This window comes from Rhinatrema bivittatum, chromosome 8 (genome assembly GCF_901001135.1).
Source record: "Rhinatrema bivittatum chromosome 8, aRhiBiv1.1, whole genome shotgun sequence".
NCBI lineage: Eukaryota > Metazoa > Chordata > Amphibia > Gymnophiona > Rhinatrematidae > Rhinatrema > Rhinatrema bivittatum.
The window spans coordinates 87,280,050-87,304,017 of record NC_042622.1 but is presented as its reverse complement, the minus strand read 5'-3'; the positions used below and the strand labels follow the sequence as shown (position 1 = coordinate 87,304,017).

The window sequence follows — 23,968 nt, the reverse complement described above, 5'->3', positions numbered from 1 at the left end:
TTCCATTTATCTGTCACTATATTTTTTTTTTTAATCAAAGTACCATAATTCAAATTGAACAGCTGATACCCTTCAGGACCTATGCGAACCCCCAGATACTTCACCCATTTTTTTAGCTACCTTGAACAGCAATTGGGTCTTCAATTTGTCAACACATTCTTGAGAAGCTGAAATACTCAAAATCCTCATTCACCATAACTTCACATTTCTCCCAACAGCACCTTTAGGGAAAGTTCAGGTTCAACCAATATAAGTCGTCCACAAAGAGAGATTATGTCTAGGAAACTTGCTTCTGACAATGTCTGCAGAGTGTCAAATTTGATGTGGTGGGTAAGGCAGCAAGAAATTCTGGCGGTTCTTTTGGCAGTCGTTGCTGAAAAGACTTTTGATATGGTTAATTAGCAGTTTCTTTTTCGTGTTCTGGAAAGAATGTGGCTAGGTCCTACCTTTATATACTGGATTAAGAAATTGTGTGATGGGCTGCAGGCATGTCTGAAGATTAATGGGGTTTATATGGATCCATTTGAAGTTAAGAGGAGTACATGAGAGGGTGTCCCCTATCTTCATTGCTGTTTTCTCTGTCCTTAGAATCCTTTGCTGAAATGATTCATAGAGAGGAGATTTTGTGTCATAAAGGCAGGAGACACTAGCTACAAAATCTCTCTTTGTGGACGACTTATATTGGTTGAACCTGAACTTTCCCTAAAGGTGCTGTTGGGAGAAATGTGAAGTTATGGGATTATTTCTGAGTTCAAGGTGAATGAGGATTTTGAGTATTTCAGCTTCTCAAGAATGTGTTGACAAATTGAAGACCCAATTGCTGTTCAAGGTAGCTAAAAAATGGGTGAAGTATCTGGGGGTTCGCATAGGTCCTGAAGGGGATCAGCTGTTCAATTTGAATTACGGTACTTTGATTAAAAAAAAAAATATAGTGACAGATAAATGGAATGTCTGAATCTCTCATGATCTACTGCCTAGATTGGGAGAGTTTGAACCAAATAGAACAATTAGTATCCCGGTTCATCTCCTAAAATTGTGGCAGAAAAAAATATTTAGTTTCTTTTAGAAAAGGAGGCCTCCACAAATGGCTAAGGGGGTGTTATACCAAACTAAAGTTGGGGGGGGGGGTTCTAGGAGTGCCAAATTGCGAGCCATCCATTGCTTCTACCATGTGTCGGGCCAACCAATGGCACCGTTAGCCCCTGTGACATAGTAAGGGCAAAGGCTATTGGCGCCATTTTGAATACCGGCAGCCGACGGCCTGAGTGCAGGAGATCGCTCCAGGACACCCGCTGGACCACCAGGGACTCTTGGCAAGTCTTGGGGGGGGGTCAGGAGGGTGGGGGTTTATTCATTAGTGATACGTTGTATTCGTGGGGGTTCGCCATAACGTTTTGTGACCCCCATGAATACAACAAATATGACAAATATGTTGCGGATTGCCAATACGTTGCAAACGAATGCACGCCCCTACCCTCTACATATTTCTAGGAGGATTTAACATCAACAACTAGATGTTTAAAAAATAAATTTGAAACCCACTGTGTTTATGCCACACATTTACTGATGCTAAGTTTTGTTGGGGATAGAGTGGGGACCGTAATACCCCTTCAGTACGTCTCCTAAGACGGGTCTCCTGGCAAAAAAATGAGGCCCTTAAATGATCAGCTTCTTGGATAAAGATATGGCTTTTTCCAGGGGAGTTTAGTCCCTTGGTATTCCACAAAATGATTTTTAAAGTAGACATAGTGAGATAACAGCCGCCCCCACCCCAGCCATGCATTCCAAACTACTTGCACCCTATAGCCCTTTCCACCAAAAAAGACCCCATTACCAGAGAAATAATGCAATTGAACCCTTTTTAGCCAAAGAATCTCCCAGTCACACACATCTCCAACCTTGTCCCTATCTCAACCAACCCCAACTACTTCCATAGCCCCCCACAGTGGAATCCCTCCTCAGTGAGGAATGGCATGCCAGCCCGCCAAAAACCTTTTTCCTACCCTCTTGACCAACCCCTGCAATACAAAAAGTAAATACACTTTTAATCCACTATACTGAATATGCAAAATAGAGTAAGCAGAAAAAGCAGTAACCTCTCCTTATCAAAATATAAATACATCCTATCATATGTAGCATGGAGACTATAATATAGGCTTCCCTATGCCTGCAGCCTGTCCAAAATGCTGAATGAAAATCACAGAAGCAGCACGCCATCTCTCAAGTCAGAGCCTCTTTGGAAAGTGGAAGAGATGAAAAGGAACTCCTGGACTGGTGCTTCAATCTCCTTCCTCTGTTCACCACTTGCTGTCATCTAGATGGATTTGCATCTCCCGTCCGCTAACAGATGCCTTAGGAACTTCCCATCCGGCTGCTTGTATGATTTCGGTTGCTTCGGTCACTGAGCACACCCTAGATGTAACTCCCTCGATATAAAATTAAGGCGAAACAGAATCAGCCAACGATATTTAACACTCAGCGGCATGAAAACCAATATGACCTCTTTAAACTCTCTCCACTTTAGAATGGTGATCATAGTAAGGTCCTGTAAGATCTCCACTTTATGGCCTCTCCACATAATCTGACCCTTCTTCCAGGCCAATGCCATCACTATCTCCTTTATAGAGGAATTATGAAAGCATGCTACTATGTCTCTGGGCAAATTTCCTCAGGCGGACCCTAGCGTTCTTTGGCCCCTATCCAATTTCACCTGGGGTAGCTCAAAATTATGAGATTCTTGGCCCAATATGGCGGTGCATATGCTATCAACCACGTGGAAACAGTCACCATATTCAACTGCCTCCAGAACCCCTCCGAAATCTTAAATTGGCTCTCTTTGAGCAATTCTCGAGATCTTTCATTCGCTCATTAAGAACAGAGTAGAAGAGAGCAAGCTTATCATAAGTTGTCTGACATTATTTCAGCTGAAAATAATCATTGAGCAGTGTTTTGGCCGCCTCCACCTGCTGGCTAGTTTTAGTACGTCTCCTTTCAATTTTGTGTCAGTACTCTCAATTTCCTGCTTTATTGCTAGTATGTCACTGCGCAGCTTCTTAAACCATTGTTGGAATTCAGCACGGGAAGGCACGTCACCTCCACATCTGTAGATGATCCACCAATCACATCCAAATCAGTGGTCTGATTCATCTCTATGTAAACATTCCATCCCTAGCGCCACCATTCCCGGATACAAATACTGCTTAAAACTGCTAAACATCAAAATCACAGAACATATAGAAAGACATGGTTTAATGGAACAAAGTCAGCATGGCTTTACCCAGGGCAAGTCTTGCCTCACAAATCTGCTTCACTTTTTTGAAGGAGTTAATAAACGTGGATAAAGGTGAACCGGTAGATGTAGTATACTTGGATTTTCAGAAGGCGTTTGACAAAGTTCCTCATGAGAGGCTTCTAGGAAAAGTAAAAAGTCATGGGATAGGTGGCGATGTCCTTTCGTGGATTGCAAACTGGCTAAAAGACAGGAAACAGAGTAGGATTAAATGGACAATTTTCTCAGTGGAAGGGAGTGGACAGTGGAGTGCCTCAGGGATCTGTACTGGGACCCTTACTTTTCAATATATTTATAAATGATCTGGAAAGAAATAAGAGTGAGATCAAAATTTGCAGATGACACAAAATGTTCAGAGTAGTTAAATCACAAGCAGATTGTGATAAATTGCAGGAAGACCTTGTGATACTGGAAAATTGGACATCCAAATGGCAGATGAAATTTAATGTGGATAAGTGCAAGGTGATGCATATAGGGAAAAATAACCCATGCTATAATTACACAATGTTGGGTTCCATATTAGGTGCTACAACCCAAGAAAGAGATCTAGGCGTCATAGTGGATAACACATTGAAATTGTCGGTTCAGTGTGCTGCGGCAGTCAAAAAAGCAAACAGAATGTTGGGAATTATTAGAAAGGGAATGGTGAATAAAACGGAAAATGTCATAATGCCTCTGTATCGCTCCATGGTGAGACCTCACCTTGAATACTGTGTACAATTCTGGTCGCCGCATCTCAAAAAAGATATAATTGCGATGGAGAAAGTACAGAGAAGGGCTACCAAAATAAGGGGAATGGAACAGCTCCCCTCATGAGGAAAGACTAAAGAGGTTAGGACTTTTTCAGCTTGGAGAAGAGACAGCTGTGGGGGGATATGATAGAGGTGTTTAAATCATGAGAGGTCTAGAACGGGTAGATGTGAATCGGTTATTTACTCTTTGGATAATAGACTAGGGGGCACTCCATGAAGTTAGCATGGGGCACATTTAAAACTAATCGGAGAAAGTTCTTTTTTACTCAACGCACAATTAACTCTGGAATTTGTGCCAGAGGATGTGGTTAATGCAGTTAGTATAGCTGTGTTTAAAAAGGATTGGATAAGTTCTTGGAGGAGAAGTCCATTACCTGCTATTAGTTCACTTAGAGAATAGCCACTGCCATTAGCAATGGTAACATGGAATAGACTTAGTTTTGGGTACTTGCCAGGTTCTTATGGCCTGGATTGGCCACTGTTGGAAACAGGATGCTGGGCTTGATGGACCCTTGGTCTGACCCAGTATAGCATTTTTCTTATGTTAAAGTCAAATTTTTTCTTCTAAGAAGCCATCGCTCTATGTACTAGGCTGTCTCCTCTCGAAGACCACTCTCAGAATACCCGACAGATAGTTTAAGATTGGGGATGTTATCGGATTAGGTCGAGAGCAGGCTAAATCAAGCTGCCATCGCTAGTGGTGATGTCACTTCCCCCCCCCCCCCCTCCCTTCTTTTCCTTCTAACCTTTCCACTATGGTACTTAAAAATATATTGAACAAAACAAGCCCCAGAACCTGATCCCTGAGGCACTCTACTTATCACTGTTCTCTCCTCAGAGTAGGTTCCATTTACTACCTCTCACTGTTGTCTATCGGTCAATCAATGTGCAATAAAAAAATATATAGATAGATAGATAGATAAATAAATAAATAGATGTTGCCTCGGATTCTGCAACCTATTAGATCGTAGGTAGTTTATTTAATTGTGATTGTTTCATGAATGCCAGTATATAAAAAACCTTAAATAAATAAATAAAATACTTATCCATTCCCTTGTTTCGGGTGGGGGTACAGTAAAAACATACAAAATCTGAACATTAAACAAAACACAAAAATATTATGCAGACAAATGGTCACACATAGTCTGCCCTTTGGACATCAACAGAGTTCATTACCATAAAAGTAATATGATATTAATAATTTGTTGAGTTGAACCTGATGTGGAATTAGAAGAAAATCTAGATCACTGGTACAACAGCTTTGTTGAATAAAATTTTCCTAGTGTGTAGCCAGATGGACTGAGGACCAGTGGGTATTGTGCTCTTCTGCTAGCAGATGGGAGACGGAGTCAGATTTCAAGCTGACGTCACTCTAGATATACCCCTGCAGTAACCTCAGCTCTTCAGTATCTCTCCGTCTCCTAGCAGATGCGGACACTATCCCACACACTAGAATAGTGTTAAGAATTACAGCAAAGAAGAAACAAAATTTACCTTAAAGAAGATTGAGCCCTGCTCTCCTGCGGTGATACCTAAGGGGTCCCTCCCCCAGTCAAGAATTACTGAGGGTGATCTCCGATATCCCTCAGAGGTGTGCCTTGGTCCGGTAGCCAGTTTCCGGCGTGGACTTAACCCCCAGTGTGGCTGAAAGGCAGCGGGTGCAGAAACAAGTGCGACGGTGAAGGTAATTCCCTCTCCCCCCCACAGCTGGAGACCGTCCAGCACACGATCGGTAAGCGCCGAGACCAGGTAAGAAAAAATCTTTAATTCAGGTCTCCGGACTCCAGAGCTCGGATTGCCGTACCGAATTCTTCTCTGGTGAGGTTAAAAGGGAGCACCAATCGGGTTGAGCAGCCTTGGTTGGGCTAGGCCCCGATGTGTGCAAGGGTCCACACATGTGGAGACCCACAGGGGGCGCCATCTTGCGCTCGGGGGTCGATGGCGCCATCTTCCCTTCTCGACCGGTGGTATGCGCAGGGCAGGCCGGGCGGCTGATGCGCCTAACTTGCGAGCATCCAATACAAACTGAGACACACGCACCCTGCACACAACTGAGCGCACCTGTGCGCATAACTACATGCCCAACCGCGTTTGCAACTGCACGCACGCACGCAAACACATACAGACAATGGCACTGGTGCCCAAGAAGGCCAGAAGGCATTCTCTTTGCACAGCCTGCCACATAAGAGCCACGCAGCCTGAATTGGAGTCCTGTCTGTGTCAACATTGCGAAGAAGCCCAGGAGGAACCAAGCCTGGTCCCTTACTGTCGGAAATGGGTTCCGGAACTACTGACGATAGCTCCCTGGATCTATGCATCTCCGAGATGGCTCACCATAAGAGGGCACCTCTGGGGCCCCTACTCCGACTCCTCCTGGGATTAACAAAGATCCAGGGACCTTCTCCTGGTTGGAATTTTTCCAAGGGCTGCAAGCCTTCATTCAGGTGCAATCAGCCCTGGCTGCACCCCAGGCTCAACCCCTGCCGGAAACACAAGATCCTCCTGGCCCGGCTCGGATGCCTCAAGACATGCCTAACCAAGAACTTCCCTGACAGGGACCCAGACACCTCAGATGATGAGGGTGACTCCCTGAAAGAAGGAGAAATCCCTGCAGAATGGACGCTATGGTCCTAGACCAGCACTTCCAGTTCCGGGCCCTTCCTTCGGTCTCGCCACCATTCCCCGCACCTTCACCAAGATCATGGTAGTCATTGCGGCAGCTCTCCGACGAGAAGGGATTTTAGTCCATCCTTATCTAGACGATTGGTTGGTAAGGGGCAAGTCTGCTGCCCTCTGCACGCACGCGATAAACAGAGTTTTAGCACTACTCATATCTCTCGGCTGGATAATCAACTACTCCAAAAGCAATCTTCGGCCCTCACAAGAGCTAGAAATCCTTGGTGCTCTTTTCAACACTCGGGTCGGGAAAGTTTTCTTTCGGACTCACGGACTCTCAACCTGATCGATCAGTTGAACACTTTTGTCTCTCTACCGCTTCCCACGGCATGGGATTACCTGCAAGTTTTAGGGACCATGGCTTCCACGATCGATCTTGTCCCCTGGGCGTTTGCTCATATGCGTCCTTTACAGAAAGCATTGTTATCCTGTTGGAAACCGATGTCTGAGCAATACCAAGAGATTCTCCCTCTCTCCAACTCTACCATAGCCAATATACAATGTTGGTTCTCCCCGGCACATCTTCTCAAGGGGCTGCCTCTTTTGACTCCCTCTTGGTTTATTGTGACGACAGATGCCAGCCTCTCCGGTTGGGGGGCTGTCTGCCAATCTCAAATGACTCAAAGTTTCTGGCCCCTCTCCCAGTCTCGGTGTCACATCAATCGTCTAGAAGCCCGAGAGGTTCACCTGGCTCTCAAATTTTTTCTTCCTCTAATTCGCCACAAAGCGGTCCGGGTGCTATCGGACAATTCCACCACGGTGGCTTACATAAATCGACAGGGGGGGACTCGAAGTCGTCTAATGGTGCTAGAGGCCAGCAAGCTCTTTCTCTGGGCAGAGAGGCACTTGGATCGCCTGGCGGCCTCCCACATAGCAGGCAAGGAGAATATTCAAGCTGACTTCCTCAGTCGACAACATCTCGATCCCGGCGAGTGGGAGCTGTCAAACGAAGCGATGGACCTAATCGTGCACAGGTGGGGTCCCTCTCACCTGGACCTCATGGCGACGCTATCCAACGCCAAGGCTCCCCGGTTCTTCAGCTGGTGGAGAGAGCATTGATCGGAAGGGGTGGATGCACTGGTTCTTCCCTGGCCCTCCGACGTTCTTCTCTACGTGTTTCCACCGTGGCCATTAGTGGGGAAGGTTCTACGGAAAATAGAACTCCATTGCGGTCCCGTCATTCTTGTGGCCCCCGAATGGCCCCGACGGCCGTGGTTCTTGGATCTGGTGAATCTCACTGTGGACAGACCTCTTCGTCTCGGTCACCTGTCCCATCTTCTGCGGCAGGGTCCCGTATTTTTCGACCAGGCGAATCGCTTCTGTCTAGCGGCATGGCTTTTGAATGGAGACGTTTGAGACGAAGAGGATATAAGGATGAAGTTATTGCCACACTCCTCAGATCTCGCAAACAGTCGACATCGCTTACCTATGTCCGGGTCTGGAAGGTTTTTGAAAACGACTGCGAGGAGTTGGGTGTTTCGGCACGTTTGCCTTTGGTTGCGGTTATTCTCACTTTTCTTCAGCGTGGTCTCTCCAAGGGTCTTTTGGTTAGCTCCCTGCGAGTTCAGGTTTCAGCTCTTGGTTCCCTCCTGGGCTCTATCGAAGGTCAGGCAGTCTCCTCTCATCCAGATGTTGTACGTTTTCTCAGGGGTGCTAAGCACCTGAAACAGTCTGTCCGGTCTATTTGTCCTTCGTGGAGTTTTAAACTTGGTTCTTCGAGCTCTTTGTTCGGCACCGTTCGAGCCTCTCCGTTGAGCCACTCTCAAAGACTTGACTCTCAAGACTGTCTTCTTGGTCGCTATTTGCTCTGCCAGGAGGGTGACTGAGCTTCAAGCTCTATCCTGTAGAGACCCTTTCTTGCATTTTTCAGACTCGGGCGTCTCTCTCAAGACCTTACCTTCTTTCTTACTTAAGGTTGTTTCGTCTTTTCATGTTAACCAGTCTGTGGAACTTCCTGCTTTTTCGCCAGAGGATATTGCGGTGTCTGGTAATAGTGATCTTTGTCGTCTCGATGTCAAACGAGTCTTATTACACTATCTTGAGGTCACTAATGTTTTTCGGGTTTCCGATCACCTTTTAGTCCTGTGGAGTGGACCCAACAGGGGAAGCAAGCTTCTAAGGCTGCGATCGTTCGCTGGTTGGAGGTGATTTCTTCGGCCTAGATTTACAAGGGCCGACCAGTTCCTGAAGGCCTAAAAGCTCATTCTTTACGTTCTCAAGCAACTTCTTGGGCGGAGTCTCAATCAGTGTCGCCGCAAGAAATATCTAGGGCGGCTACATGGAAATCTCTTCATACTTTTGCTTGTCACTACCGACTCGATGTTCAGGCTCCAGCCTTTTGTTCCTTTGGTTGGCAGGTGCTTCGGGTGGGACTGTCTGGGGTCCCACCCTCTGTAGGGAAGTTTTGGGACATCCATGGTCTGGACTGATCCGGGTACGTACAGGGAAAGGAAAATTAGTCTTACCTGATAATTTTCGTTCCTGCAGTACCACGGATCAGTCCAGACACCCGCCCGTTCTTCTGGCCGCTCGAATTTTCTTCCTGTTATTTTTTATTTTTTCCTTCTTATAGGACTCTCTCTTTTTTGATACCTGCATCATCTTACTGGAATCTACTAATAGGCACCGGAAGCATCGTTACGATAATCGGGGGTAGATATACAAGAGCGTTTAGTTACACAGTTCATTCAATTGTTCTGTTATTTTGTTGGTTTAAATTACATTTCTAGTTATCCTGTTACTTGCTTGATCTTGTATTTTCTGCTTTGACAATGGTTATACTGAGGGTTCCAGGTGGGTTCTTGTCCTTATATGGGCTGCCCTTAGAACTTTTGTCTGTCTCCACCTGCTGGAACGGGGGGGCTTAACCCATGGTCTGGACTGATCCGTAGTACTACAGGAACGAAAATTATCAGGTAAGAACTAATTTTCCTATATCCAGGTGTCCTGAGATTGTTTTGAATTAGCAGGAGGGAAGGGTGGTTTGCTTGGAACTTTTTCCTCTCTCTCAAACACAAACCAGCGCTCTCTCTCACACTGGCTCTCAATTACACACCTATACACACATGCTCTCAATCACTCACATATACACATGCTTTTTCTCTCACTTATATAGGCTCTTAATTACACATTTACACACATGCTGTCTATCCTTTCACCCTTACACACACAGGCTTTCAATCACCCACATATATTCTGTCTTTTTCTCTCACACACACTCTTATTCACATGCTTACAAACATGCTCTCTCTCTCTCATTTACACACAGGCTCTCAATCACATACTGACATGCTCTCTCACCTAAACCAGCTCTCAATCACACACAAACACATGCTTTCTCCCTTACTTATACACACAGGCTCTTAATCATACATACACATGATCTCTCACACACACAAAGGATCTCAATCATACTCACATACTCTTTCACACAAACAGGTTTTCAATCACAAACTTACACATATAGGTTCCCAATTGTAAACTTACATTCATGCGCTCTCTCTCTCAAAGGCAGGCTCTCAATCAGACATACTCTCTTTCACATATACAGGCTCTCAATCACACATGTACATGCTATCTCACTCACACACATGCTTGCTTGCTCATTCACTCTCTCTTCCTTCCCCCTCCCCCCCCCCCCCCCCGGAACTAGCGGCAGCAGCAGCCTCCTCCCAACCCTAACCTCCTTCATTTTCAGCCCTCGCGGAGGAGGAGTCCCATCGGCCGCGGGGGTTGACGCTCTTCTTCATTTTCCTCAGAGCCGCGCTGCACATTCTTCAGACCGTGCCTCTCTTTTGTTCTTCGGTCCAATTCTGACCACACTAGCATGGTCTCTTCTTCCCGGGCATGCACCCGATGCTCACCACTTCTCTTCTGGGCCGCGGGGAGGGGGGCGGGAAGAAGAGACCATGCCGGTGCCACTGACTCCAGCTGTCCTGCTGCGTTCCGTCCAGACAGCATTTTAAGCCCGGACGGAGGAGGACCGGGGAGGAGCTGGGTCAGCGGGGGACCGGGAAGTTGGAGACACACCTGCATGTTCTTGGCGACACACTGGTGTGTCGCGACACACCGGTTGAGAACCACTGTTTTAAAGGATCTCTCTTGTTCGAAAGTGAATTGGAGAAGTTAGCCAGCAAATGGGGGCAAATCCCCAGTGCCTCGGCTACCGGAAGATAGGAGTGAAAGATCTCAGCGTCCCTCCCCCAGAAGAACCAAGGGCAGAGGATCGCAGCGCTTTAGACCCTACAGGAACTCGCAGTTCCAGGCACCTCGTCCCTCCGGAAGGTCCCAGCCCTTTCAGAACCGAGAGACCAGTTGTATGGTTCCAGGCGTGAACCTAAGGAACAGTTCCCGACAGGATAGTGCCTGTAGTTCGGAGATGCGACGAGCTGAACATATTGCTACCAGGAATATCGTCTTCAACGTAAGAGGCGTAGTGACAGACCGCTTGTTGGTCTGAAGGAAGCCCCAGCTAGGAAGTCTAATACTAGATTGAGATTCCATAGAGGCACCAGCCACTTTAGGGGTGGTTGGAGTTGTTTAACCACTTTTAGGAAGCGGGGCAAATCTGGATGGGTCGATAGCCGGAAACCGTCCACTTCAGCTTTGAAGCAGGCCAGTGTGGCTACTTGGCCCTTGAGGGAGTTGAGTGACAAACCCTTCTTCATACCGTCCGACATCATCTCGACCCATCTTTGGAAGAAGAGGGCAAGTCAACCCCCATCTCCTCTTCCTGTGGATGGGTCAGCCTATTCTCATTGTGGAGCATGGCTAGAGCCTGCCCCCAGGCCTGCTCCCTCTTGGATCTATTGAATAAGACTTTCAGCGAACCTGCCAGTGCCTTCAGAACTCCTTTAGATTTCCTTTAAAACACAAAACTAATTATTGATGTTGATTTGAATTTCGTATAACTTTAGTGAGTTTTAAGTTTGACTTAACTGTATTAACATTATTACAATACAGAGCATATACCACTCTGCTAAGAGGATGTCTGACTGCTCCATTATCACACAATTTATCATGAGTGGGGGAAGATGTATAATTGATGTTGTAAATGCAGAGGTGGTTTCTATTGTCTGTACTGTCCAACAATTTTTGTGCATGAAACTTCTGCTGTTTTCACACATGTACACACTCTTCTATTCACAGATTAGTTACTCCAGTATTTAGTTCTGGATTACTTAATTTGGTTTCTCTTCCATTGCTTGCAGTTTTAAATCCTGGAGTTGACTCTAAAATGACCATTACATACTGGCAGTAGCTTAGTAATTAGAATAATGAGCTGGGAACCAGACCACCAGGGCTTAAATTTTCTTCTTTATCTACTGACATGCTTTGGTGAACTTAGGCAAGTCCATTATTACTTCCATTGCCTCAGATACCCAGTTAAATTATAAAATCTTTTGAGATGGGGACTTGTAATAGCCTGGAAAGTCTCTGCTGTACAGCACTACATAAAAGCCAAAATAAATTGGGGAATCTACTCCTTGGGTAGATTGAGTTATTCCAGCTTTGATGTAGAGTTCTGTGATTGCCTCCTAGTATAAACACAAGCAGCAGTGACTCAAGTGAATGCACACACACTATTAAAATTGAGGGAGTGTTTAAACAGTATATGTAATGAAACTATTAAAAGGTAGAGTTTAAAAAGCCGGCGCGTGCCTATTATAAAATACAGGTCCCATGTGCACCAGATTTTCATGCCTGTGCACGCATTTGCAGGTAGGTGGCCTGCTCCACGTGCAGGGGGGGAGATTTTAGAAAAATACGCGCAGTGACACAGTCGGGCCTCCCTTAGTTCCCTCCCAGTCCGCTTCAATTAAGGAGCGGACTGGGAGGGAACTTCTATCCCTAACCCCACCCTTCCTACCTCTTCCCCTCTCCTCTCCGACTCCTAAACTAACCCTAACCTTCCCCATTTTTAAAATTTTTATACTTACTGCTCCTCAGGAGCAGAAGTAAACTCCATGCGCCAGCCAGCTGCCAACGTATGCTTCCTTGGGACAGCCCACCCCTTTTGCAGGGCCTGGCACTTCTGCGCGAAATGGGTGTTACGCGCGTGGCCGTGTATAAGGAGAGACAGCGAGAAAGAGAGGGGAGAGAGCGCCTTGGACGTGATGGTACGGCTGATCCTTTGGAAATGTAAGCTTTTTATATCTATATGTAACAATTATACTCGGGGAATTCTGTGCACAAAAACTTAAAATTCTACAAATTTCTGCAAACTGTATATTGGTCAAAACAACACAATTTACATGACAGTCTTTAAGTAATTACATTTTAAATTAATACAGAAAGTTATTACTTAGAGATGCAGAATTTTAAATATTTTGAGCAGAATTTCCTTAGAAATTCACTGCAAGAGTGTCCCACTCACTCTCCCTATTCCCCTGGCCACTTTGCCCTCTCAGGCCTCAACTTCTCCACCTGCCAGTATTTCTCCCCTCCACCTCTAGGCTCAACCCCTTCCACTCTATCGCCAGACACAGAGTTTGACCCCGTTCTCAGTACTGCTCCTCACACAGGCTCTCTCTGTCCCTCCCTCTCTCACACACATGTTCCCTCTCTCTAGTACACATACACACACCCTCATACAGGCTTCCTCACACACATATCCCCTCATACAGGGTCCCTCTCTCTTGCATAGACACCCACACAAACTCCCCTTTTCTCTCACACAGGCTACCTATGTCTCTTTCTCATGCACCCCTTCACACAGGCTGTCTCTCACACATACACAACCCTTGACACAGGCTAGCTATCTCATATTCACATGATCCCTTTTTCATACAGACGCGCTCCCAATCTCTCACACGCATACACACTCCTTCACAATCTCCTCATATAGGCTTCCTCTCTCTGGCACCCACACTCAAGCATTCCCCCCCTCTCTCTCACACCCCCTCCCCTCCCCCACAACCCTTCCTCCCCCCCCCCCCCCCCCCACAAACACACACACATTCACTCTCACCGGGGCCTTCATCTTCACCGCAAACGGCACGCCAGGGCCTTCATCGTCGCTGCAAGCAGAGCGCGTCCCATGGCACACAGGGGCCTTCATCTTCGCTCGCTCTGTTCGCATCATGCCAGTGTCTCCCCTGCCGTTTTCTGCGCAGAAAATGGCATTTCTGTGCAGGGGGGGATTTCTGCGCAAATTCTACGCTCCGCAGTAGCGCAGAATTCCTCCAGGACTAAATTATCTACCATTACTACTTCTATATTTATTATTTATTTTATTTTTTATTTTTATATACTGATGTTCCTGTATAGAATACATATTGCACCGGTTTACAGAGAACTGAACTGTCGCCCCAGGAGGCGGATACATGGAACAAGGTTGATACGAACTTAGTTTGATACAAACTTTCAGTGAACAAATGGGATGCAATTAAAACATGAATGCTAACATGATTGGTACAATTAAAACATATTTACAATGACATATTTACAGTGGAATAAGTGGAAGAACGGCTGTGAAGCGCCATTCATCGGACCTTAACCATCCGGGAATGCCTGGCTGAATAGCCATGTTTTTAGTTTCTTTTTGAAAACCAGAGGGCAGGGTTCTTGGCGGAGGTCCGGTGGGAGCGAATTCCAAAGGGGAGGACCCGCTGTGGAGAGGGCGCGTTTCCTTAGTGAGGTTTTGGCCGGCTGGGTGTGCAGCATGTCCTTGTACGCTCTTCTGATAGGTCTATTAGAAGAGTGTGGCTGCAGTTGGAAGGTTAGGTTGAGGGGGGAGAAGATATATAAAATATATATAAAAATATGATCTGATTTTTTTGTTCTAGCTTCCTATTGCTCAAACTTACTTTCTTACCTGGAACCATGACATACTGAATCCAAGTTTGTATTTGGCTCTTTGTGTAGGGAATAAGCTCCTGGGTTCAAGCCCCCAGGTACAATCTCAGTAATAGTGTGTTTATATGAGATTAGCCCACCAGGTCAGAGCCCCTGGGTGGGGATACCAGTGTGCATGGTCTCTACCCGTAACAGGCCATGCCTGTTCTAAAATGTGCGCAGCGCACAAGACCTGGCCATGCGTGTAAACCCCCGTTTTTACGTGCACGGCCCTTTTAAAATCGGGCCTTTAACTTAAAAGGTGGCAGAGGCATGTAGTTGAATGAGATCTTTGTTGCTCTGCATTTTGGTCCAGTTTTATTGGTAAGAAATCATAGAAAATTATTAATATACTAGAGTAGTGGTTCAGTAGAGATGAGTGTATGGAGTACAGGAAAAGTGCAGCTCCAAACTGTTTTTTTCTGGAAATGACCAGGATGACTTGTTACTCTATTTTAAATTGCAAAAGGGAAAACTTCCTAAAAATGTTAATTGTTTGTTCAAGGAAGATAGTATATAACTAAGTTAAAACCAAAGAGGTTTACAACAAAATTAATACAATAAATACATCATAATAAAATAATGTAGTAATAAATATAAGCATGCATTAATAAAATAGAAACATTAAATTTAGAAAATTCGTGCACTATATACTGGAGCTATTTTTGCAAACTTAACACATGAAGATATTGCCTCTTGGGGGGAGGGATTCAGTTATCAGGGGTCTCAACATGCTAAAAGTTAAAAACCACAGCTCTGAAAGAAGAAACTGTTGTGCATGTGCAATACTTTAACCTAAAATGTGAAATACTGTACTATTTCATGAAGATCACTGTTTTGGTAGGGCAGAAAATTTTAATTTGGTTGAGTTCTTGCTTTACAAACACCATGCAAATGTGTAATGAGCTTTAGAGATATCTAAATTTATTATCTAGTTTTCTGTGAAGGGGACACAGTCGACCTCACAATAGCCATAGGTCACCTCGCATGTTCGTGAAAATATTATGTGCTAAAGAATTTGTAATAAATTAATGAAACATTGGTTTGTATTTTGTTCTGTTTTTGCAGGATGCTGGTTGGAAAAGTGCCATATGTCCAGATTACTGCCCCAATATGTATGAAGAAATGCAGACTCTAGCAAATGTGCTGCAGTCTGATATTGGTCAAGACATGAGAGTACACAATAGCACTTTCCTGTGGTTCATTCCTTTTGTTCAGTCTGTGATGGACCTGAAAGATTTAGGTGTGGCCTATATTGTGGAGGTCATTCACCACCTGCACTCTGAAATCAAGGATGTCCTCAACAGGAGAGTTGAGCTGTGTGACCAGGTCACTGAATTTTTCATCCTCATCTTGGTATCTGTGATTGAACTCCACAGAAATAAAAAGTGTTTACATTTGCTGTGGGTCAGCTCCCAAAAATGGGTGGAAACATTGGTCAAATGTGCTATGCTGCCAGCCAAAGACTTCAGGCGACATACAGAGAAAATGCCTACTCACTGCCCTAAAATAACATCAAGCACTTCATTGACTGTTCCTATGTCTGCAAACTCACAAGCTACTAGCTCTGTCCAGTATGCCTGCGTACAGTTGATTCGAAGCCTTCTGAAGGAAGGTTGTCAATTAGGGCAACAGAGCACTTGCAAGAAGTTCCTAGATGTACTCAACCATCTTTTGAGAGGCAGTTCATTCCAGGGTTTGATACTCAATGAACAAGAAGCTCACGGTTTAGAATCCTGTTTGAAGCAGATAATAAAAAACACCAAGGACAGAATGTCAGTAACTGTTAGCTCCCCTGTGGAGCGAAATTCAATATGTAAATTTCCATCTACTTTTATTAAGCAAGAAAATCTGGACAGAGATGAATGCTATATGGGAACACCCTGTGGAAATAGTTCCAGTTCACCTTTATCCTCAGAGATTGGGACAGATGTGGGTTGTAAAAGGAGCCCTTCTGCAAATAGAAATATGAATTTTCAAGAATGTCTCTTAGAAACTTGCATTAAAGATTCAAAGTTGTGTTTAGAAACAGAATGTCCTATTGCTCAAGGCAATTCTGGTGTTAAAACATCATTTGAAGAACGGGAAGTTTCAGACAACGTTGTGGCAATAAGAAGGCATAAGGATTTTCAAAACATTGAACAGTGTGATGTAGCCAAACAAAACATAATTGAGAATAGATCTCCATCTGATGGCCATTTCACTACCAGTCATCAAGAGTCTACTTCCACATGCCAAAGCCTGTGGGAAGGTAGAGAAAAAGAGGGAACATGGGGGCGAGAGTCTTTGAGTACTGACCCTCGCTGTAATCCTTGTGCCGTTGAATGGGATGGGGAAAGCAGTAAACCTTCCTTTCCAAAGCATGTAATCGATTCCACAAAACTCAAGAATCTTAAAACCAAAGTAGACATGTCCAATTGGCAATCAAGATTGTCCGTGGTGATGGATAAATTAAAAAACAAAAGGGCAAATGATAGTTCATATCAGGAGGCAGAAAACAATCACTCTAAACCAGTAAACAATAGTAGAAAAGATCAAAACAAGCAGTGCTTTGTATAATGACAAAACATCTGAGGTCTGTACACACAAAAACTCTGGAAATGGAGAGAAATCTACAAATAAAATTTTAAGTGTGCGCCTCAGTCCTATTAAGCTGGAATCTGACAACTTGTTAACGTTTTCCAGATCTTGTACAAAACTCAGTGAAACTGAGGAAATCAGTGATAGTGAGGATAGTGTTTCACTTGCAGTGATTAGAAGTACCTTATTGAAAAAAAAGTATTCTGTTAACTCTAGTAAATTGCCAGAATCTTTGGCCTTAGGCCTAGAGCAGACCAAACTGGAGAACTTGTCCTCAAGAAAAGATGCATTCAAGGATGGCACAAGAAGCATCTGTGCAGACAAAGTAGATGAGAGTGCTTCAGATGATTCTGAGCATATATACCAGAAATGCAAAAATAAATCTTTAAAAAAACAGTTCTTTCTCCAAGAAATGCAAGTTGGATGTTTTAAGTGAGAGTGATGATGATTGTTCCCTTGTGAAGTCTGGAAGTGCCTTAGCAAAGAGGAAAGGCTCCTTAATTGTCAGTTCCCACACCTTAACATCCTCTGAGGTGGACAGGGATCTTAATAGGCTGTCTCGAATTGCCTATGCCAAAGGGATGAGCTTCCCTGAGGATTCCAGTCAGGAGACCTCAGCATTTCAAGTGCTAGATCAAGTTGAGAGGAAAGTGAAAGATAGTACTAGACCTTCCATTGGCATCCAAAGCCATCGCTCCTTCTCTGAGATTAAGGCTCACAATGAACCAATCATCATTTCTGATTCTTCTGATGAGGAAAAAATACATATAACTGTAATGCATATACAGAGGAAAAACAATAAAAGAGACTGTTCTGATGAGCAGCTTTCAACATCTTGTGCTTCTATAGGCTTGGATGTAAATATGAAAGGTGAAAGCTCTCCTGTGCCATGTGATGAATATGATTCACAGTTCTTTGAATTTGAAACGGAGAATGAGATATATTCAGTTTGGCCAGACTCTCAAAATGACAAGAAGAAATCTGTTGAGATTCTGAAACGGGAGCAAGAACCTTGTTCATCTTCAGCCCAAGACTGCTCCAAAGAGAGTCATTTAGATTGGGATGCCCAGTATAATGAATGGGGATATGACACCGATTATATCTCTGATGACTTAATAGAACAAGCAGCTAATAATGCAGAGGAGAAGTTAGCAGGTAAAGGGAAAATCACTATGAATAAAATGCTAAATGAAACTGAATCACACCTAAAGAGAGACCAACCTAAATTTAAAACTGTTGCAGATGCTGCTGCTGAAAGTAGCCCAAATGAGACATTTCCAGAGAAGCACAGAGAGACTACACATAGACTAGCTGATGCTTCAGAGTTGACCAAGGAGAAAAGAAAAGATGCTATTGTATGTCCTAGACACAAAGACTTACTAGAGGCCAAACCAGTCAGAACTGAGACTTTATCAAAAAGCCCCCAAAAAGTGAGTAAAGTAGGTAGGTCAAATAAAATACATTTCCATCAGGCTAACACTAGAAAACTGGTATCCCCAAGGACATTGCCTGCTGTAGTTCCACCCAAGAAGGCTCGTAAGTGTCCCGAGCCAGCATCCACAGTAGAAAAACTTGGTTTGAAAAAGGCACCCCGCAAGGCATTTGATCTGTCTCAGCGGACCTTGGATAGTTTGGCAGAATTACGCAGTCATGGCCAAGCTGCAGGAGCCCTTGAAATTAAGAAGAGGCAAAAAATCAATTTAATTTCCCCTCGGGCTCTGTCAGTAAAAGGGCATAAAAACTTGTTGGCTTGCCAAGACCTCCAGTTCTATCGGCAAACCAGACCTAAAAAGAGAGAGAAAGAAAAGAATTTAGGAGAAATATCCAAGAATAGTACCAAGAGAGCCAGATCTGCAATTACTGAACAGCCACATAGGCAAGAATTGGTAGCTCATGAGTTGGTGCAGTCTGCTGGAGTTTGGGAACATAGGACAGAACCAACAACCCGAGAACTTGTTTCCAATTCAGGTAATGAAGGAAAAGAATGGAGAAGAAGTACTTCAACACAACATGACATGAAAGCCTCAAATGTGTCAAAAATCAATGACGACGACATGGCCCATCCAACACATTCAGTAGAGCTGAACATAAACATTCAAGAGGATAACAAACCTAGTATTTCTTTAAAAGATCCTTTGCTTCTCTCATTACCTCTCCATTCTTTGCATAAGGAGGAGACTGAAAATGAGACTGAGGAAGGTAACTTATTTTTAACACAGCAGAATCCTGTAGATATGGAATTATGTTCGCAGGAGGAAAATACAGACATTAAAATGGGTACTGATGATCCAATAGATTTGGCAGAAGTTATACCCAGAGCACTTCCTTCTGGGGGTTCTCTGTGCAAACAGAAAGATTGTACCCAGACTGCTGAATTGCCTGGCATTTATTGTTGTAAGCACTCTGACCCTGGAACATCAGATGATCAGCACTTTGTCAGACCTGGCTTGCCCCCTTCTCTCTGCAAACCCCACAGACCCACTACTGTTAAAATTTTCAGCACTGGTTTCTCATCTCGGAATGCCAGCCTAACCAAGGATTTTGAAAATCTTTCAAAACTCCCACTAGCTATAAAAAACAAACCTCAAGCAGTGAAGCCCATAAAACCAAAATTAAATGTCCCAGAATTTGTGTTAGACCAAAACAGGTTTGCAAAGCCCAAGAGCAATCAGACAAGCATTGCCCAGCGTTCAAGGACTGAAGCTGAAAATACTTCTCCAGGGTCTGAAGGTGACCAGTTTTCCCTTTACCATCGTGTAAACCCTCGATCCAGTCAGCCATGGGATCAAGCTTTTCTCATTCGAGAGATCCTGCAGTGGAAACATGAAATGTTCTTGAACTTCTGCCGTATTGGAGCCCCCAGTAATCTCTGCCAGTTTCCCTTAACTCCTGTTCCCCTCCGGTTTCGTGATTATAAAGACTACTTCCATATCTTCTTCCCTTTAATGATGCTAAACACTTTTGAATCTGTAAGTATTTTTAATTCCTTTTTTGTAATATGTAATTAAACACCTTTTTATTTGTTACAAAATTAATAGAACCAATACAGTCATGTGGGAAGATAGTTTTCTATTGGTTTTATCATTTCTCTTTGTTTTTGTGATAAGTTTCCTCTTAAACGCTACTCATAAACTTCATAATATGTATATAGCAGTTCTCTCTTGGTTTGGAACCATAGAGTTTGTTTTACCCTGAGGCCATTCTGTGCATGTGTTCCTGGCAAACAGTGTGTTCTATATTTCTCCCAGGACAAGCAGGATGGTAGTCCTCACATATGGGTGACATCATCAGATGGAGCCCTCTCACGGAACACTTTTGTCAAAGTTTCTAGAACTTTGACTGGCACACTGAGCGAAAAGTCAAGCAGAAGAAAGGATTGCCAAAGAGGTAAAGTGAGGTAACAAAACATTTTTCAGATACATCTGTGAAAGAAGAAAAGTCCAAAGTGGTATAGTGAAATTGAAAGGTGAAAAGTATCAACGGGCGGAGACAGATGAAGAAATGGCAGAAATATTAAACAAATACTTCAATTCGGTGTTCACTATAGAAGACCCCGGAGAAGGACAGACGCTAGTTAACAAGAAACTGGAGGGGAGTGGAATGGATGAAACTCCATTTACGGAAGAGAATGTATGGGAAGAGCTAGGAAAACTGAAAGTAGACAAAGCCATGGGGCCTGATGAGGTTCATCCCAGGATACTGAAAGAGCTCAGAGATGTGCTGGCGGCTCTGCTGAGTGACCTGTTCAATAGATCCCTGGAAACGGGAGTGGTGCCGAGTGATTGGAGAAGAGCGGTGGTGGTCCCTCTTCACAAGAGTGGGAACAGAGAGGAGGCTGGAAACTACAGGCCGGTTAGCCTCACCTCAGTGGTGGGAAAAGTATTGGAGTCGCTGCTGAAGGAAAGAATAGTGAACTATCTACAAACCGCAGAATTGCTGGACCAGAGGCAGCATGGTTTCACCAAGGGAACGTCCTGTCAGACAAATCTGATAGACTTTCGTGGATTACAAGCTGGTTAAAAGACAGGAAACAGAGAGTAGGATTAAATGGTCAATTTTCTCAGTGGAAAAGGGTAAACAGTGGACTGCCTCAGGGATCTGTACTTGGACCTGTGCTTTTCAATCTATACTAATAAACGAAGCTTGACCGACGTGCCGCAAATGCGCAGTAGAGACCAGCTCTACCGCGCATGTGCGGGCGAGCACGTCGGTCTGAGCCAGCGTCAGAAAAAAAGAAAAAAACAATGTCGGCGTCCAGCGGCAGCGGCGGCGGCGTTGGGTGGCGGCGTCCGGTGGTAGCGGCAGGCGGTGGCAGCGCATGGCGGCATCCAGCGGCGGCGGCGTTGGGTGGTGGCGGCGTCCGGTGGTAGCGGCGGGAGGCAGCGGCGGCGGCGGCATTGGGTGGCGGCGGCGGCGTCCGGTGGTAGCGGCGGCGGCAGGTGGCAGCGGCATAGCGGCGTCCAGCGGCGGCGGCGTTGGGTGGCGGTGGCGTCCGTGGCGGCGGGTGGCAGCGGCGGCAGCGAGGGAGGATAGAGAGAAGGAGGGACTGACAGAGAGAGGGAGGGACTGAGTGAGAGGGGAGGAGAGAGAGGGAGTGGGACTGAGTGAGAGGGAGAGAGGGAGTGGGACTGAGTGAGTGGGACGGAGGGAGAGGGGGGGACTGAGTGAGGGGGGGGGGGAGATAGAGAGGGAGTGGGACTGAGGGAGGGAGTGGGACATAGAGGGAGAGGGGGGAGTGGAGATAAGGGAGGGGGGAGGGAGTGGGACAGAGGGAGAGAGAGGGAAGGAGTGGGGACAGAGTGAGAGGGAGGGAGGGAGTGGGACAGAGTGAGAGGGGGAGGGAGTGGGACTGAGGGAGAGTGAGAGGGAGGGAGGGAGTGGGACAGGGAGAGGGGGAGGGAGTGGGACTGAGGGAGAGTGAGAGGGAGGGAGAGAGGGGAGGGAGTTGAGACTGAGTGGGAGGGAGGGACTGAGTGAGAGGAGAGGGAGGAGTGAGGAGGTAGGGGGTGGAGGGGAGAGAGAATGAGGGGGAGGTGAGAGACAGAGGGATGTAGCCCTTTTTAACGGCTTAACGGCGGTGGCAGCGAGGGAGGAGAGAGAGAGGGAGGGACTGACAGAGAGAGTGAGTGACTGAGTGAGAGGGGAGGAGAGAGAGGGAGTGGGACTGAGTGAGAGGGAAGTGGGAGGGTGAGTGGGACGGAGAAGGAGAGGGGGGGACTGAGTGAGGGGGAGGGAGATAGAGGGAGAGGGGGGAGGGAGTGGGACTGAGGGAGAGGGGGGAGGGAGTGGGACTGAGGGAGAGGGGGGAGGGAGAGAGAGGGAGGGAGTGGGACAGAGGGAAGGAGTGGGACTGAGGGAGAGGAGGGGGGAGGGAGGGAGTGAGACTGAGTGGGAGGGAGGGACTGAGTGGGAGGAGAGGGAGGAGTGGGTGAGAGGGAGGGAGGTAGGGGGTGGAGGGGAGAGAGAATGAGGGGGAGGTGAGAGACAGAGGGATGTAGCCCGTTTTAACGGGCTTAACGGCTTGTATATATATAAATGATCTGGAACGGAATACGACGAGTGAGATTATCAAATTTGCAGATGATACAAAATTATTCAGAGTAGTTAAATCACAAGCAGACTATGATACATTGCAGGAGGACATTGCAAGACTTGAAGATTGGGCATCAAATGGCAGATGAAATTCATGTGGACAAGTGCAAGGTGTTGCATATAGGGAAAAATAACCGTTGCCTGTAGTTACACGATGTTAGGTTCCATATTAGGAGCTACCACCCAGGAAAAAGATCTAGGCATCATAGTGGATAATACTTTAAAATCGTCAGCTCAGTATGCTGCAGCAGTCAAAAAAGCAAATAGAATGTTAGGAATTATTAGGAAGGGAATGGTTAATAGAACGAAAATGTCATAATGCCTCTATATGCTCCATGGTGAGACCACAACTTGAATACTGTGTACAATTCTGGTCGCAGCATCTCAAAAAAGATATAGTTGCGATGGAGAAGGTACAAGAGAAGGGCAACCAAAATGATAAAGAGGATGGAACAGCTTCCCTATGAGGAAAGGCTGAAGAGATTAGGGCTGTTCAGCTTGGAGAAGAGACGGCTGAGGGGGGATATGATAGAGGTCTTTAAGATCATGAGAGGTCTTGAACGAGTAGATGTGACTCGGTTATTTTCACTTTCGAATAATAGAAGGACTAGGGGGCATTCCATGAAGTTAGCAAGTAGCACATTTAAGACTAATCGGAGAAAATTCTTTTTCACCTCAACGCACAATAAAGCTCTTGGAATTTGTTGCCATGGGATGTGGTTAGTGCAGTTAGTGTAGCTGGGTTCAAAAAAGGTTTGGATAAGTTCTTGGAGGAGAAGTCCATTAATGGCTATTAATCAATTTTACTTAGGGAATAGCCACTGCTATTAATTGCATCAGTAGCATGGGATCTTCTTAGTGTTTGGGTAATTGCCAGGTTCTTGTGGCCTGGTTTTGGCCTCTGTTGGAAACAGGATGCCTGGCTTGATGGACCCTTGGTCTGACCCAGCATGGCAATTTCTTATGTTCTTATGTTCTTTTTTGATTGGGTGACTAAGGAATGGATCGTGGAAGAGCACTAGATGTCATCTACTTGGATTTTAGCAAAGCTTTTGATATGGTCCCGCACAGGAGGCTAGTGAATAAAACAAGACGCTTGGGAGTGAGTGCCAAGGTGGTGACCTGGATAGCAAACTGGTTGAAGGCCAGAAGACAATGTGTGATGGTAAATGGAACTTACTCGGAAGAGAGAGCAGTGATGAGCCGAGTGCCGCAAGGGTCGGTGTTGGGACGGTCCTGTTCA

At 45.4% G+C, this 23,968-nt stretch overlaps 1 protein-coding gene across 1 annotated transcript in view; it reads left to right on the top strand.

Annotated features, from left to right (window-relative positions):
- The window catches only part of SETX (senataxin), a 383,775-nt gene that overhangs the window by 141,867 nt on the left and 217,940 nt on the right, over window positions 1–23,968 (top strand). Inside the window, 2 exon segments of the mRNA XM_029613495.1 lie at window positions 15,622–17,106; window positions 17,526–20,102. Coding sequence (XP_029469355.1) covers window positions 15,622–17,106; window positions 17,526–20,102 — 4,062 coding nt within the window.